The following is a 15,677-nucleotide window of genomic DNA, read 5'->3' as shown; positions in this document are numbered from 1 at the left end:
AGTGCTGGCCCTTGAAAGTGCATGAGCCAATTGAAATTGTCTTCCTTGGATACAGGTCCTGGTTAGTGACTTGCACCAAGGTTGCTTTGGACAGTCACCAGGGGAACCAGGCAGCCAGAAGGGGTTTGGTAACAAGAAAATGGCTCCTGGCTGTGCACAGCCTGAAAAGGGTGGGATAGGGGAAAAAAATAGAGCCCTTATTAAATAGAGCATTTTAAAGGCTCTTCAGAGGTCCGTACTTTGTGCCACATGATGGAGAGAGTTTAATATGATATCTTGCAGCACTTAGTTTCTCCTCTCTTTTCTCCTCAGAAGCTTTCTTATCACTCAGATAGCTTCTCATCCTCCCTGTTCTGATTTCCGTCCACATCCTCGTGTCAGGTATCACTGCTCTGTGTGTTTGATCCTGCCTCCCTCACTCAAGCTCTGCTGTGTGGCTCAAGCGCTGTCCGTACTAATTGCTCTTTCTTGGTTTCCTCCCCTGCTTTTATGTCCTTAAACTAGCTCTACAGTCTGTCAGGAACATGCAAGTAATTTTCTGTGGCAGATTGTTTGGTCTGGGCTTTGGCTACTCATACTCACTGATATTTTGAACAGGCAGCTTCTGTTAGGACAGTTTGTGATTATCTGTTAGATTATTTGGCTCCTCTGGCAGGGATCACAGACTTACACAGGGGAAAGTTCTCCCTTACTGTTTTTCAAAGGTACTATCCAATAGATTCCCCAAATCTTCAAGCCATTTTAGCTTTATCTATTAAGGATAAGCCAGGATTATTTATCTGGGAATCTAAATGCTTTCCATTTTCCCTTAATTCTGATGCTCCTTGATATACAAGTTAGATTTCACTATTTTAATCTCAGTGTGGTCCCTTTTGCCTCTGATAATTTTTGTTGATTCCCTATAATCTCCTTCCCCTCTGCTGCTGTGAGACTTGGACTCAACAGTGGTATTCCAGCTGTGAGAGGTGAATCTAGAATGACTCAGATGTAAAGATTTGCAAACCTTGAATTGATCTCCTGTCTACTTTTACCATGAGCTTTTCTGTCTGTTTCTGCTTCCCATTTTGTTTGGTGGGGTTTTTTTCCTTCCTTTTTAGGCTCAGTGTTGTTACTTTCTTCTGTCAGGGAATATGTACAGTTGAATGAGAAGAGCAGCCTCATCCTCATTCTGCTTCCACAACTGAAGAATCAGGGAGTTTGGAATGAGAGCCCTTGCAGGGAGGACTCATCTGGGGGTGGTAAAGAACTAAAGGAAGCTTAAAATGGGTTCTGTCATTGTGGCAGTTAAAGCCAGTGGCTGTTTACATGGAGGTCCAGCTCTTTGTCTGCTTCCCTGTCTTTATTCCAGCTCTGCATTGCTCTTTGCCATAGTTTTCCATAGACTTATTTTTTTCATTCATCTGTCTTCTCCCTAGACTGGTCCTGACCACAGCTACACTAAGGAGAAGATCAAGATTGTGGAGGGAATATGCCTTTTGTCCAGTGATGATTCCGAATGGGATGACCTGAAGCAGATTCGGAGCTCCCGCGGAGGGATCCTCCGGGACCACGTCTGCATGAAGACAGATACGGTCTCTATCCAGGCCAGTTCTGGGTCACTGGATGACACTGAAACTGAGCAGCTGCTACAGGAAGAACAGTCTGAATGCAGCAGTGTTAACACAGCAGCAGCCACTCCTGAGCGGCGGGGCTCGCTCCCAGACACAGGCTGGAAACACCAACGCAAGCCCTCCACAGAGAGTGAGGTCTAAAATACACGTGACTTTGGGAGCAGTCATACCCTCCCTACCCTCTGCTCTGGACAGGAAAGACAGACTCTGCCTGCCTGGCAGGGAGGGGCACAGAGAACAGCCTCTCTTGCAAGGGGCCTGAGACTGAGACTGCCTTTCAGCATGGCACCTGGGCAGCTGTGTTGTTGTGTCTGGAGAAGGAGGATGGGTGGGTTGGTTGGAACCCAGAAACCCTTTTGACTCATTTTCACTGTCTGTGGTTTATTTATATGTTCCCTTTTCCTGGAAGTTGCCGCATTAACTTTTGCAGTGACTCGTCTGGCCTGAATCTGGTTCAGAGTGTCTGTTCCCTGGCAACCTGCAAGTCCTGTGCCATCCAGCTCACGGTCAATGCCCATGAAGAGAGCAGAGCTGTCTCATTGCTGGTTCCTGGTCACAGAAGTACCCCTAGTCATTCCAGCACTAGCAGCACTCTTTGAGGCTTTGTGTTGAGGGGTCTCTGACATGAGAGAGGTCTTTTATAGATGGGATATAGTTTGGGGCTCAAGAGGACACTGACACAGCATCAGGTCACCTTGTAAAGGCATAAAGAGGAGATAACCACAGCTGCCGAGACTCACTTCATGAGAGCATCACTGCTTACTTTCATATCTGCTACTAAAAACTTTAAGGAATGCTCAGATGGGAGCACTGTGTCTGTTGCTGGCAGTGGACACTGCTCCTGTTCTCCCCTTTCTCATTAAAACATGTTTCTACTCTGGAAAAACAGGAGTCAGCAAGTGCCCCTTTCAGAACTGTTCCTGTGGGTACTGGAATCTGTGTGCTGAACTTGAGACAAGAAGAAATTGTTGTTTTACTTAGCTCTACAGGGCTAATGGGGGTATATGGGTCTCAGCAAGACCTAAATTTTACTGATCTTTGCATAACTGATACATAAAAAAAGAAAAAGAAAATTTGCTAGGTCCCCACTAGTTCCAATTCTGTAAGGTCCCAATTATTTTGGCCTTTAGGACCTTTGATTACCATAATAAGGGAAAAGAGATAATTCCTAGGTCGAGTCTTTCCCAGGGGAATGCTCAGTGCTGACAGTTAGGACCTGCTTTATTACTAGGCTGAGCCCATTTGACCTAGAATGGGAGACAATGATCAGGGAGCTGCGAAGGCCATTCTAAGTAGTTGTTTATCAGACAGAATTGCACTTTAAGTTCTTCTGTTACCACTAAATAGCTCTCATTGCCAAATAATTTTTCCCATCAGCTGCATGAGCTTCAGTTCTCTCGCCTCCAAGACTCTTACCCTTTAGGGAATGTCATCCTGCCCTTGCAGCCAAAACCCAGCAGCATTTGGAGCTGGGTCTTGCATGCTCCCAAGGACTATTGCCACCTCTTCATACTCTCTTGTCATCTGTTTGTTCAAAAAGAAAAAAGAGAAAATATTGCTTGACACTTTTCCAAAAGCAAAATTTATATTAACCCCTCAAATCATATGGTAAAATATTAAGCATTAAGCCAGATCCTTGGAAGCAGAACTTCCCGGTGAAGAATTTCTCACTGCAGACTTTGTAACCTCTTTTATCGCATGGGAAGAGGTCAAGTACATTCCCATCCATGGTGTAAAGAGAACAAAACATACACTGGGGTATGGTTCAGAGGTAGGGGGAGGGTACAACTCCCATGCAATATTTTTTTTCAGCTGATTAAAAAGGAGAATTATCCTACTTTGCTCGAACCTTGTTTATATGCTAACAGTCCTGCTACCCCTGAAAAACACCACAGTTGCCAATAGTTTGCCTGTACTTTTCACAGTAGAGGTAGCTTTGTAGATAGGGGAAGATTGCAGCTTTGACCTGGCTAGGTGGCTTGAGACTCTGTCCCTAACTGCACCATTGGGCTGACTGGTGTATATTCCTGTGGAAAATGAACTGGAGCTAAGGCTTGGATTTCCCTGTGTAATGTGGGACTCTTCCCTACTCCCAGAGGGATTTATTTTTTTTTAATTAGATTTTTATTTAATTATTTATTTGACTCCAGCCTTGGAAGCATTGATTTTGTTGGGCAGAGGCACTTTCGGATTGAGGTGTGGACTTGACTAGGAACTGAGACAGGAGTGCATATCATTGACATGGACGCTGCCCATCTAAGCCACTTCACGCAGGGACAACACCAGAGGGCTCAAGCATAAGCAGAAGAATCAAATCATGAGCAGAAACCATGTATAGGGGCAGGGGCATCAGGGCTGGGAGTGGGGACATGGGGAAGGAAGGCTCTGACCTGTAGGACAGCAGGGTTTCTTTGGGTTTTGGAATGGGTTGTTCTTTTTTTCTCCCAGTAGCTTATATGACCATGCACCAAAATCCTGAGGTGGGCCAGGGGTGAAGGGAAACATCTGCCCAGACCTGTTCTTAAGATTAAGTCAGCCTGTCAAAGTAACTGCTGTCCAAGTCACAGGTGTGGAAGGGAAGGGAAAAACACAGTCAGTCTTCTCAACAACTCATGGTGTTTGTGATCTCCACCTTGATCAATGTTCTCTGCAGCTTCTTAGGAGAGACCCTGCACACTCCAGCCTAACAACCATTCATCACTGCTCTCTGCTCCCTTCCTCAAATGATTATGGTGAAAAGGAACAATAAAGTGTCACACAGCCTCCTCTGCCAGAGAGGTGGGCAGAAATTCGTGTCTTTTTTCTAGAGACAGCCCCAGTGAGATGCTGCCTTGGGGATGCATCATGGTTCCCATTCCGGGGAAGAGAAGACCCTCGTTGCACTTATGATGTTAAGAATGTAGAAAGGCTACTGGAGGATGATCTCTTGAGCACTGATTTACTATGTAAAAAGCAAACCTCTCTCCTATCTGTCCTGAGCTAACGTCAGTGATTTCCGTGTGTTCCTGTGTAATGGTTTTAACGTTACTCACTGGAGACATTGGATTTTCTGGAGTTATTTAACCACTGTGTTCAATATTTTAGGGGTTGATGATAATTTAATATAAATTTAGCTTTTCTTAACCACTCTGCCTGGCTTCTGGTTGTGAATCATGCATGTTCTTTGGACTTTCCTTTGAATGAGGAACTCCCAAACCTGTCAGACAGGACCTCAACTTTGCTTTATTTGAGAGGAGCAAGAAGATAGGAAGAGATTTGGGTTCGTAGAAACCTGATTGTAGCACACACTGTACCCTTTTGATTTTGAATCAAGGGCCCAATATCTACAGCACTTCTGCAGATTCTTTCACACACACAATACCTCTCACTCTGCATCACCTTGCATTTTCACCCCCTCTTTAACATGGCAACAGCAGAAGGGGCTGTTCGTATTAGGACTGTAGAGTTCTCAAGCCTCTGCGAAGTGGAAAATAAAGTTCTGAAGAAGAGCTGATTTTTCTTTCTGCAGGCGGTTTTGTTTAAGCTTCTGTTGACTTTTTTTTATAACCAAGAGTTTCAATAGTGCCAAAGGCTGAGTAATGAATGAAACATGCATTAAAAACTGACACTACAGTACTGATAGTAGTCTTATAACACATCCTGTCCCTTTCTGATGAAAGAACTACCTAAAACATTTAAAACAACTGTATTTCTGCTCATTTCACAATTGAAGCACGGTGTAGAAGCCATTTCAATCAAGTCATGAAAAAATTGTCTCTCTTCCAAAAAACTGATGGTGCTGACATGGCACGGTGAGGAGAGGTCAGTGTAAGATTAATTGTAGTTGTGTGCATGGCATTCTGGCGTCCCTTGTCTTCGTTTCTGATTACCCATAAAAAAATTTCCTTCAATTTTTAAAGCTGAAGTGAAGGAACAAACGAGAGAAAACACACTGTGCTCCAAAACCAGTTCACAGAATGGGTCGGGGTGGAGAGGACACTGCGGGTCACCTGAGCCAACCTCCCTGATCAAGCCGGGTCACGCCAGAGCACATGGCACAGGACAATGTCCAGACAAATCCTGTGATATCTAGTGAGGGAGACTCCACAACTTCTCTGGGCCCTCTCCCAGTGCACGGTCACCCATACATTAAAGAAGTTCCTCCTATTCATGTGGAATTTCCTGTGCATCAGTTTGTGCCCGTTTCCTCGTCTTATTGCTGGGCACCACGGAGCAGAGCCTTCTGACACCTCTTCAGATACTGACAGACATTGGTGAGGTCCCCTCTCAGTCGTTTCTTGAGTTGCTGCTTTACAAACTCACTGATCGTAAAGCGAGGGCCCATTGCTCTGTAACAGGATCTTCTCCAGAGCCGAATCCATCAGCTCCGAGATGCTTTAGCCCTTTGCCGGCGGGTCCCGCGGTCTGACCCGGATGCCTTAGGACCTGCGCCTCTCGCCAGGCGCTGCTCCGGCCGTAGAGGGCCCGGCAGCCCCCTCCTGCATCCCCCATGGGGACACGGCGGCGGCCGAGAGGGCGAACGGGCGCGTCTCGGTAGCTGCCGAGCGAGGGGCGCGCGGTGCCGCTGGAGCCGCCCGCGGCGGTGCGCGCTCCCGATGGCCCTGCCGCTGGTTCGGGAGCGCGCGGAGAGCACGCGCTGCGGCTGCCGGATTCAAACGGGCCAATGAGAGGCGCGGGCGCGAGCGCGGGCGGGGCCGGCAGCGGCCAATGCGCGCGGCGGACACTGGGAGGTGCGGGCGGTGCTGGCGATTTCAAACCCCGCCGAGCAGCCGCCGGACCGTCACCGGCCCGACCCGCCGGGCCCAGGTGAGACCCGCCGGCCTTGTCCCTGCCCCGGTGAGCTCCGGCCCCTTCGCCGTCCGCTCTCCGCGCCCGTGGGAGGGTGGCTAGGCCTGCCTCCGCCGCCAGGCCCGAGCCTCCCCGTTTCTCCCGGGAACCGTGTGGAGGCGTAGTCCCAGCGGTGCGACATCTCCCCGCGGGGATGGCCCGGGCCCACGGGCTGCGGCGGCATCCGTTCGCAGAGCCCGGCGGCGTGACGATTGCGGCTGGTAGCGGAGAGAGGCCGCGGCCTGTACCGCGCCGCGCCGCGGAGGTGCAGCTCGCTCAGGCCGCCCGCCAGCCGGGGGGCGATGGGGCCGCTGCGAGCCCGCGGGCTCGGCGGCTCCGCCTCGGCCGCCTCCGTCCGTTGTGGGCCTGGGGCTGCTGCTGGGGGCCTTCCGTGGGAGGCGGCCGGGGTGGTGGGCCTGGGAGCCGCCGGGGGAACGGGGCACTTCTGTCCCCTGAGGCTGCGTGCAGGATCGGTTCCCCCTCTAGAATGTCCTAAGCAAAGCGTTCTCTGGGGTAATTGTAGTTCTAGAACCAAGGGCGTGAGCTCATCTCTTATTTCTGCAGCTCTGTTGTTGGGTGCGAGTGTTAAGATTGCCAGAGCCCCTCTCCAGGAGGTGCTTCCTGTTGAATCCTGTAGTATATGCGAAGAAGAGCTGGATAGAAGTGTGTCCCATGCTTCTGCAAGCACACTTTTCCTGCATTTCATTTGATTTTGTTTCTGAAACAGATAGTCTTGTGATTCTTCCAAAGACAGTACTTTTCAGGTTGGTGTGCAGAGGGTTTTCCTCCTGAATCTGGAAGTTTTGGGTTGGAAGACAGGCTGAGGAATGACACCTCTGTGTGCCTTAAGCAAACCAGAATTCTGTTCTAAGAATAAAAAAAAATTAAAAATCATAGGTGCTACAGTTTTCTAACTGATTTGTGTTTGCTGTGTGTGACCTATCTGGTTATTCTGCAGTTTTTACTTTTTGCTGTTTGATTTTCTGCTGAGCCTGCAGTGCAGTTCAAGTTGCCTTCTGCAGGTGAGAAGGGGATGAGTAGTTGTCGGGATGTTGAGCTACCAGCAATGGGAGCCCTTCCTAATGTATTACTCTTGTATCAACTAAAGTGTTGCTCTAGGCTTTCAGTGAATCTATTAGTTTGAAACTGTAAAGCTGCTCAGTTCAGAATCCATGGAGTCTTGAATATTGGCATATTCTAAAGGTGTACTCACACAAGTCTGTTATTAAAACTTTGAGAAAGGTTCACCTCAGAAGGTAGAATGATTGAGTGCAAATTGCCTGTATAATTTTGACTCTAATGTCTAACATGAGATCAGTTGATTGTACAAAATTTAGAATTTGGTTTGGTTTTCTTGCCTCAGGCTTGGCCTTTCTTTAAACTTTGCTGTTTTGGTAGCTTCCCCTCATATTGAACTTTCTGATTGTTTGGTTTTTTTCCTACTTCAAGAATTGTGATAGGGCTAAGCCTTATAAGCAACATTGGGAGAGTGATATATCAAAGCAGAATCGCTGACAAATGACCTTCAGGTACAACAGACTGTTTCTGAACAAATGGTTGCAGATGTATTGAAAGTAATTCTCAAAGACAAAGTTGGGTACATTAATTAGGCGACTTACTATAGGAGACATTATGTGACAACTTCACAAAAAGAAATTTGAATTTTAGAAGTAAGGGGGGTTATTCAGACTGCTTTAGATCTGTATTGATGGAAGGTTCCTCCCTTGGTGTTGTAATGTGAAAAAGGGAATGCATGGTGATGGAACATGATTGCTGGTTCTTGTACACATAGGACTTGTATTTTGTCAGACTTAACTTTTCATGCTGGCTCTTATCCTTCCCCTTGTATGGGTCAGTTATGTAAGCTGGGCCTCTGTCTCTGAAAACTTTGTTTGCCACGGTGGGTCTGTGCTCTCATACCAAAGTCTGCTAAAATGGGAAGATCTTGTTCCTATTTAATAGTCGATGCAGGAAACCTGAATTTCAGTGTAATGTTATAAATGGTTTCACTCCGTGTGTTTGGTGATAAATATACAGCAGAAAAGCACTTAGCATGTTGTATGCTCCTTCAGTCAATCGTTTTGGGAGTTTTTTTGCTACCCAGTTGTCATCTACAAATGCAGCACTTCTGTTTGCCTCTTCTTATGTTTGACTAAAGCACATCTTAAACAGTACATCCAATTAGAAACTGCTCTGAATATTTTGTGGAGTAGAGATAACTATCTTAATTATGTAATTTGGAGGATTTTGTTGTGAAGGATGCGTGACTGGAAGGACACTTGAAAGATGTAAGTGCTTGCAAACCTTTAATTAAGGTTTTCAAAGTCGCGGTCAGTGTTCATCTGGTTCCCTTTTTTCCCATTCCTACCCCTCCTCTGTTTCACACTACCAGCAGCTGTCCTTATATGGTTTATAAAAGAAATATATAAACTTGTATTGCTAATTTGTTTGTAAACTATTTAATGTAAATGGTTTGTCAAGTCTGCCGGAGTAGGATGGCATTAAAGCCATTTGCATCTGTAGCAGAATGGTTGGTTCAAGACAACATAGTCCAAGGCTAATATTGTGTAGCTTTGCTGGTGCTTTGTTGTGGACTGTTCCCAGTGGTTCATTTTATATGGGTGGAGTTCTGAAGTGACATTGAAAAGCCTTGTACCTTTTGTTTAAACTAACTATTGCCTTGCACCGGGCAGTGTTGCTCTGGCTTGTTTGAATAAAGAGTCTCTTGACCTGAGCACTTGTACATTGTCTGGAGTTGTCTCTGACAGCTCGGTTGCTGCCAATGTCAGATGTTGAAAAGCAGAAGCTGCTGTGCGTGTTTGTGCCGTTCTGCTGCAGGGGTAGAGTGAGGTGGTAGGAAAAGTTACTTGGGCAATGCAGTGGGAAGCATAGCTGGTGCTAGCGGTGCCTGGAAAAGGCATCTTTCTTCAGCTAGCTAAAAAGATGACTGGAGAAATACAGCCTTGCATCACATGGCTTGATGCTCTTCTGAGGAGGAAGCAAGTGACACCCAGTTCCCACCATACCAGCTTCTTCAGTTGCTATTGTCACTGTAGAAAAGGCATCTCAAAATGTCAGACGATGGGTTAGAGAGATTGCTGATGAATCAGCTCCACCAGAGCGCTGTCATTACACATCTTGCAGCAGCATGAAATGCGGGGATGGTGTGGTGCCAGGCTCTTCGTTCGTACCTCCTTTGAAGGCACGGTTTCTCCTTCCCCACGGCTGGCCTTGTTCCTGCTGTCGGGTTTCAGAACCGCTCCCTCCTTCAATTAGGGATTGCTGGATGATTGGGATAATGTCTGCTGCATGCTGGGCTATGACCGCAGCTCCCTCTGTTAGAGCAGTAATTGTTCTGACGGGCATGGGCGTTCGGGGTATGACTCATGAGGCCAGCAGGCCTGGCGGGCCAAGCTGCTCACTGGTCGCCGGCCCGGCGGCCCCTTCTTTGCCGAGAGGCGGCACCGCGGCCGCCGGCAGGGCCGAGCAGAGCCTGCTGCCTCTCGCCCGGCCCCGCGGGGGCGGCTCGGCGGCGGCGGGAAGGGAGCGCCATGTGCCCGGGGCTGCTGCGGGGTCAGCGCGGCGGGGCCGCCGCTACCCTGCCCTGCCCTGCCCGCCTTTGTCTGGCCCCGGCGCGGGCCGGCTCCCGCCCAGGTGCGGCCGCGGCGCCCCGAGCCCCGCCCGCGGCGGGGAGGGGCTCTTCCCGGCCCGCCCGCGGTTCCCGCCCGCTGCTGCCGGGAGCCGGCCCGGAGCTGTCAGGGTGAGTGTCCGGCCTGGCCCGGCCGAGCCGCGGGCGGTGCGCGGCGGCGCTGCCAGGGCCCGGCCCGGCCCGGCCGTGGGGCGGGGGCGGCGGGCACAGACAATGCCGGGCGGGCGGCCTGCTCGCCGTGCCCGGCCGCGGCCTGCGGCCACACGCCCGCGGAGTGGGAAACGCCGCCGGGCTGCGGGGACGCCTCGGGGGCTGCGGGCAGACGTGGAGGGGGTGTTCTTCTGGAAGGTGCTGGGGATGGCGGGGGCGCCGCTAAAAGAAGGAAGGAAGCCGTGCTGGAGGGAGCTTCCCTTGGAGAAGGAGGGAGCTAGTGATGTCTCCGCGGGAGCTTTCCTTCATCAGCAGTTCCGGCCGTCCTTTTAAAGAAAATCACATGAGCCTTTTCATGAGCTCCGTAAAACCTCTTGAGGGGTGGGGGCCTTTGCAGCTTACAAGCACAGTCCCACTGACATCTTTCACTCACAACTGTCCACCCTTAGAATTATGTCAGTACATGCCTGTGCACTTGCCCGTGTGTTGCCCTTTTCCCTTTTGCCCTTCTCTCCTCCCTAAGACTGGCTTCACTCCAGGTTTACCCATGCAGTTACAAATTGCTTTTGGTCTTAGCTGTAACAAACACAAGGTCGGTTTATTTTGCATTGTCTCTGTTTTATATGAATGGAAAAGAATGGCCCTGGTTACTTTCAGAGGCCATGTATTAAAATGTGTTTTTCCAGAAAAATTAAGTATTTGTATATCTTACCAGTAGCTTGTCATTTGTGCTATTAAAATTTCACTGGGGTGAGTTAGGGCATGCAGATTAAAGCAGACAAGAGAGAATTTAATGCTGTTTGCTCTTTAATGCAATTTAGCGTACATTTCTCCTTTTTCTTTTTGTTATTCTGAGGTCTTTCTAATTTCTCATTGAGAGTCTTTGTATCTTGCAACTTATAATTCATCTGTCCACTGAAAATGCCAGCCTTTAAAATTCTATTAAATTTTTATTGCTTACTGTATTATGATTTCTTGGGTCTTCACCATTTTTTCAGAGACACTTTATGTTGTGTCTAAGGGGAAGGTTTGACTGGCAAATAAAAAAAAAACCCATGTTGGACTAAACTTCTAAGAAAGTGAAACTTTGTCCTTTCAGAGCCAAAGAGCAAATGGATCCAAAACTGCCATTAAACAAAAAGACCAAGCAATTCCTTCTGCTGAGAAAACTGTGGCTGCACTACCAGAGATCTGTCTGCCAAGAAGTATAGTTTTATCTGAAATGTGGCATCCAATTATATGCACTCCAAATTTATGTCCTATTGTATAGGAACATTTCAAACAGATTTTTCCTTTAAAAATACCTGTCTTGATTTCTCTGAACTTACTCTTGAGTAATGCTTTTGAGAACCTCTCAAAATATGAAAATATTTGATGATGTTCTTGTGCAACTGTAATATTCAATATGTGAAAGTGAGTAGGGAGAGGTAGACAATCAGTATCAATAAACATCTGGTTTTGTTTAGCATAAAATGGCTTCCTAGTTTGCCATTATACATCTTGTGTAGAAAATGGGCTGGAAGCTGACACTTCACAATAAAATACAGTGATGGACGATGAATGTATGCTTCAAAAGAAATCACATGTTAGAATGTTAATGATGGAAAGACTTTTCCTTAGCTGTACCCCATACTATAAGCTATGATGTTAATGCGATTCAGCTCTGCAAATTGTAGCAGGAAGAGCATTTATTTAGAAGTTGAGTAAGAGCTGTTCAGAGTAGTTCATGGTGAATCCAAACTTTGGATGTTTTCATACTTTCTCACCATCTTTTAATGTGTTGATCCATTTGTTTTCCAAACGTATGTATATTTGTTTGGGAATGCTCACTTCTATTTTTCAAATTCTTGCATTTGTGCTGCCTTGTACATGCTTTCCACTCTTGCTGCATTTTGCATGGTCTCCCTTCAAAAGATCCTCTTCTTTCCTTGATGGTCTTCATTTTCTCGCTGTTCTGTAATGTAAAGCTGCCCTGCCAAGAACTGTCAGGAAAGATTTGTTATTCATCTCCACTCCTGATTTCTCGGGTGACTTGCTTTTGGAAATGTTGCATTGACCACTTTTATGACAAGTGTCTCTCACAAAACTTACTTTGGCAGTTCAGTTGCTTAAGAGGGTTTGTTTTCTGGATTTTACCAAAATGAATGTTGTTTCTGAAATACTTAATTCTGTTTGTTCTAAGTTGTGGCAGTAAAAAAAAAAAAAAAAAATCTATGTAGGTCAACCACTTCATTGCTGCAAATTCACTAGTAATAAGGGAATTTAGCTGTGTTATCCTATAATGAGGCCACTTGCTATTTGGTTGTTGAGAAGTAATGACTTGAGGTTTGCATGTCCTTGCAAAGAAGCTTTTAAGAAAAACCTTTTTGTCAAGTGCAGGATACTCTATGATCACACAGAACCCAGTGACTTAATTGAAAAGAGAAACAATAATCTTTTATTCTGTTACATGCAAGATGCAGACAGTACAAAATCTTGGCCTTGGGACAGACATGAGCAGTGATGAAGCTAGAAAGACTGGATGTTTAAGAAGGAGCTTTCCCTCTGTGACTGTGGAATACTTTCTGAGAAATTGTCTGTTCTAAAGGGATTTGTAAATTACTGGGGGAAGTATAATTTTATCGCTATTTTTGGATGGCCAATTCAGTGCAGAAAGTAACCCATTTTGTAATTGAAGTATCGATTGTAAAAATAGTGGGGGAACTCTGTTGACCAGACTGAAAAAAAAAATAGGTGAAACTGTTTCATGGTCATTCAACGCCCTTCCCTATGCCTCTTATAGTGTGTGATTGCCCCCAAGTTAAGTGCATTGTGGTGTGGGAAGGGGAATGCTAGATGCTGTAGTGTATCACTACTGTACAAGCAAGAGGTTGTATTTGTGGCAGTGAGCTGTTGTATGTGTGTGTTTTGGTTTAGAGCAAATCTGGGAGAGAACCCCTAAAGGGGCTCTTGTAGTCAAACAGATTCAATTGGCCCCTCCCCCGAACCGGTCCGGGAGAAACTGCTGCTTTGGAGAAAAGTGAAAAAAACCATTTATTAAACAATAAAACCTAAACAATACTAAACAATAAAACTCCTTGCTGCTCTAAAAGAGATGACAAACTGAGATCACTCTGTCCTTGGGTTGCAGCTGAGCTCACCCAGCCTCTGATCAGTCCCTCAGTGCTGGAAATGTCGCAGGCCTGGCCCAGCCCGGCCCGTGGGCCACAGGTGCAGCTGCTGGTGCTCCCCTGGGTGTTCAGTCCAGAGCAGGTTTCAAGAGGTCTAAAGAAAAAGGGAAAAAACCTACAGTCCAGGGAACTTCTTTGCTTCAGCTAGCTAAACTAACTAAAACCAAAAGGAAGCTCTGTTCTGCTGTCTGTCTATCTGCAGACAACACAGTCAGGAGCAGGAATGCGGAGGACTGAGTGCAGTGTTTGAAAACAAACTGTGTCCTTCTTCTCTCCCTCCCTTCACTCTCTGGAACATGTCTTAAAGGTGCAAAACTTATTATTCAGCTTAGAACGAGATGACTGGGGATAAAAGCATCATATAATCAACTCAGGACAATGGGTAAGGATAAAAATAATTGTAAATCAGTCTGGTAATGGACAAGCCTTTTTAATAGAGTTGGTATTGACTTTAGGGTTTGAACTGAATTGAGGTTCTGATTGAGGACTGCCCTACAGTTAGACGTCTTTCCTTGGCAGAACAGATCTCTGGAGAGAAATAATGTTTCTTTTTATTGTTGAGGTAGTAAGTTCATGCTTTTGTCAGTTTTCTAAAAAAACAGTGTAGATGTCTAGTACAGGTGCCAAAATTTTATCCTGGTGTTTCTGTTGCTGGCATGTTGTGTTCATGCTTTTTTTCCATTTTTCTTCAGAATAACTATTATCTTTGTATTGGTTCCTTATGTGTTCTTCAACAAAAAAGTATAAAGAGGCAATAGCTTAAATTAGTTCCAAGTTTCTGATTAAGAATCAGAGCTACCTAATTTTCTCTAAAGTTTGTTCTGCTTGTTGTTCACAAGGGTGTATGTGACTTTGGGAAGAGACCACTGCATCTATTTATGTTGTCTGCATCCACACTGAGGAAGCAGTCCATTATTTCTATATTGGTGCATTCAAATGAAGATACTCCTAATGCCAGCTCCGTTTATACTGGCAAAGCTGTCTTTGCTGATGGCACTTGGCTGCAGAGCTAACTTAAGGAATGGGGAATTTTACTGCTGGAAACTGTTTGCTCTAGGGCATGCCCGCATCCAGTGCTAGGTGGGCTGTTTGGAAAGCTTTTCATGTGAATTCAGTCTTGTTTCTTGCTTTTGGAGAGAAGTCGTTGCCTTTATAGAGTTAGATATGTTTTACCCTCCACTTCTCTGTTTGCCGTGAGCATCTTATTTTGGGTGTGGGGTGGTGCTTTTTGTGTTGTTTTGGTGTGCATAATTGATTTCTGGTTTTTGGTGGGTTTGGTGGGTTTTTTTGTTTGTTTTTTTAATAAGCAATATGCATTGAGTTTGAATCAGGAATTTGTTGATTTCTGTTTCATTTTGAACTCTCTCAGTAGGCTGAAGGAGGTATAAGAGAACATAAGCAGGAGTTTAAGCAGATGCATTGCAAAAGGCTGATGGGGTTTGGATGCAGTAACTCACTTGCACCTTTGACCTTGTGTGACTCTTTGGGATTGGTATGGCCTTTGAGTTCTATTCTCATTGTAAATTTTAATTAGGAGTACCTTTTTTTGTCAATTCCTGATATGGAGGAATGCTGTGACTGGAGTTTGTTTGTTTTGTTTTGTTTTTGAGTAAGTTGAGCATTAAAAAAGATAGTGGAAGAGAATTAACAGTTCAGTGGAATGAGTTTTAGGTAGGCTCACATCTGAGTACTTCACTTCTTACATAATAAGCAGATCTTTTCATTCTCAGTGGTTTACAGTTCTTTGGCCCTCCCCAAAAAAAGTGTGCTTCTTTAGAAGCACACTTGTTACCACTGTGCTGATGTCAAGAAAAAATATCCATATTGTTGTTTGTTTTGATGAGAAAGGGAATGAGAAGGAAACACCCTAATAACGCCTGGATGCACTTGTTTATGTATGTAGTCAGCTTGTGTTCTGACATTGACTCTTGTTTTACTGCCATTGGGCAAATTAATAGTTTATGCAATTACAGTGAGAACAGTATTAACATCCATAGGAACTTGTAAATATTTAAGGCAAGCTTAGTGTAATTTGCTGTGGGGCTGTGTGTATTGGTGACAGGTAGGGGTTTTGGAATTTTTTGTCTTTCTTATGGGTTTTGTTTTTTAATTATTGGGAGGTTGGATTGTTACTGAAGTATCTTCTAACTTATCCAGGAAGGAATAAAAAAGACTGTTTTTACTGTATGCTGTTGCTAGCCTAATTTTGCTGTCAGGTTAGCTGTATGTGTTAGTGTTATGTCGCTGACAGAAGGCTTTGAAGTACTTACT

The 15,677-nt window shown here is 45.8% G+C and overlaps 2 protein-coding genes across 12 annotated transcripts in view; both read left to right on the top strand.

Annotated features, from left to right (window-relative positions):
* LRP4 (LDL receptor related protein 4) overlaps positions 1–4,737 on the top strand; it is an 83,460-nt gene extending 78,723 nt beyond the window's left edge. For 2 of the 3 annotated variants that reach the window (XM_074543079.1, XM_074543078.1), the window contains exon 38: positions 1,416–4,737. In XM_074543079.1, coding sequence (XP_074399180.1) covers positions 1,416–1,751 — 336 coding nt within the window. In that variant the 3' untranslated portion in view covers positions 1,752–4,737. Of the gene's footprint in view, positions 1–312; positions 382–1,415 lie in introns of all 3 variants that reach the window. The other variant, XM_074543081.1, reaches the window with a different exon arrangement.
* Positions 4,738–6,265: 1,528 nt separating this feature from the next.
* CKAP5 (cytoskeleton associated protein 5) overlaps positions 6,266–15,677 on the top strand; it is a 53,177-nt gene continuing 43,765 nt past the window's right edge. For 7 of the 9 annotated variants that reach the window (XM_026794568.2, XM_026794558.2, XM_074543075.1 and 4 more), the window contains exon 1: positions 6,266–6,416. The gene's annotated coding sequence lies outside the window, so the exon portion shown is untranslated. Of the gene's footprint in view, positions 6,447–10,040; positions 10,198–15,677 lie in introns of those variants that run through there. The other 2 variants (XM_074543073.1, XM_074543072.1) reach the window with 2 other exon arrangements.

The sequence above is a fragment of the Zonotrichia albicollis genome, chromosome 6 (assembly GCF_047830755.1).
Source record: "Zonotrichia albicollis isolate bZonAlb1 chromosome 6, bZonAlb1.hap1, whole genome shotgun sequence".
In the NCBI taxonomy this organism is placed as follows: domain Eukaryota; kingdom Metazoa; phylum Chordata; class Aves; order Passeriformes; family Passerellidae; genus Zonotrichia; species Zonotrichia albicollis.
The sequence above is the reverse complement of the archived record's forward strand: the minus strand, read 5'-3'. Positions and strand labels throughout refer to the sequence as shown.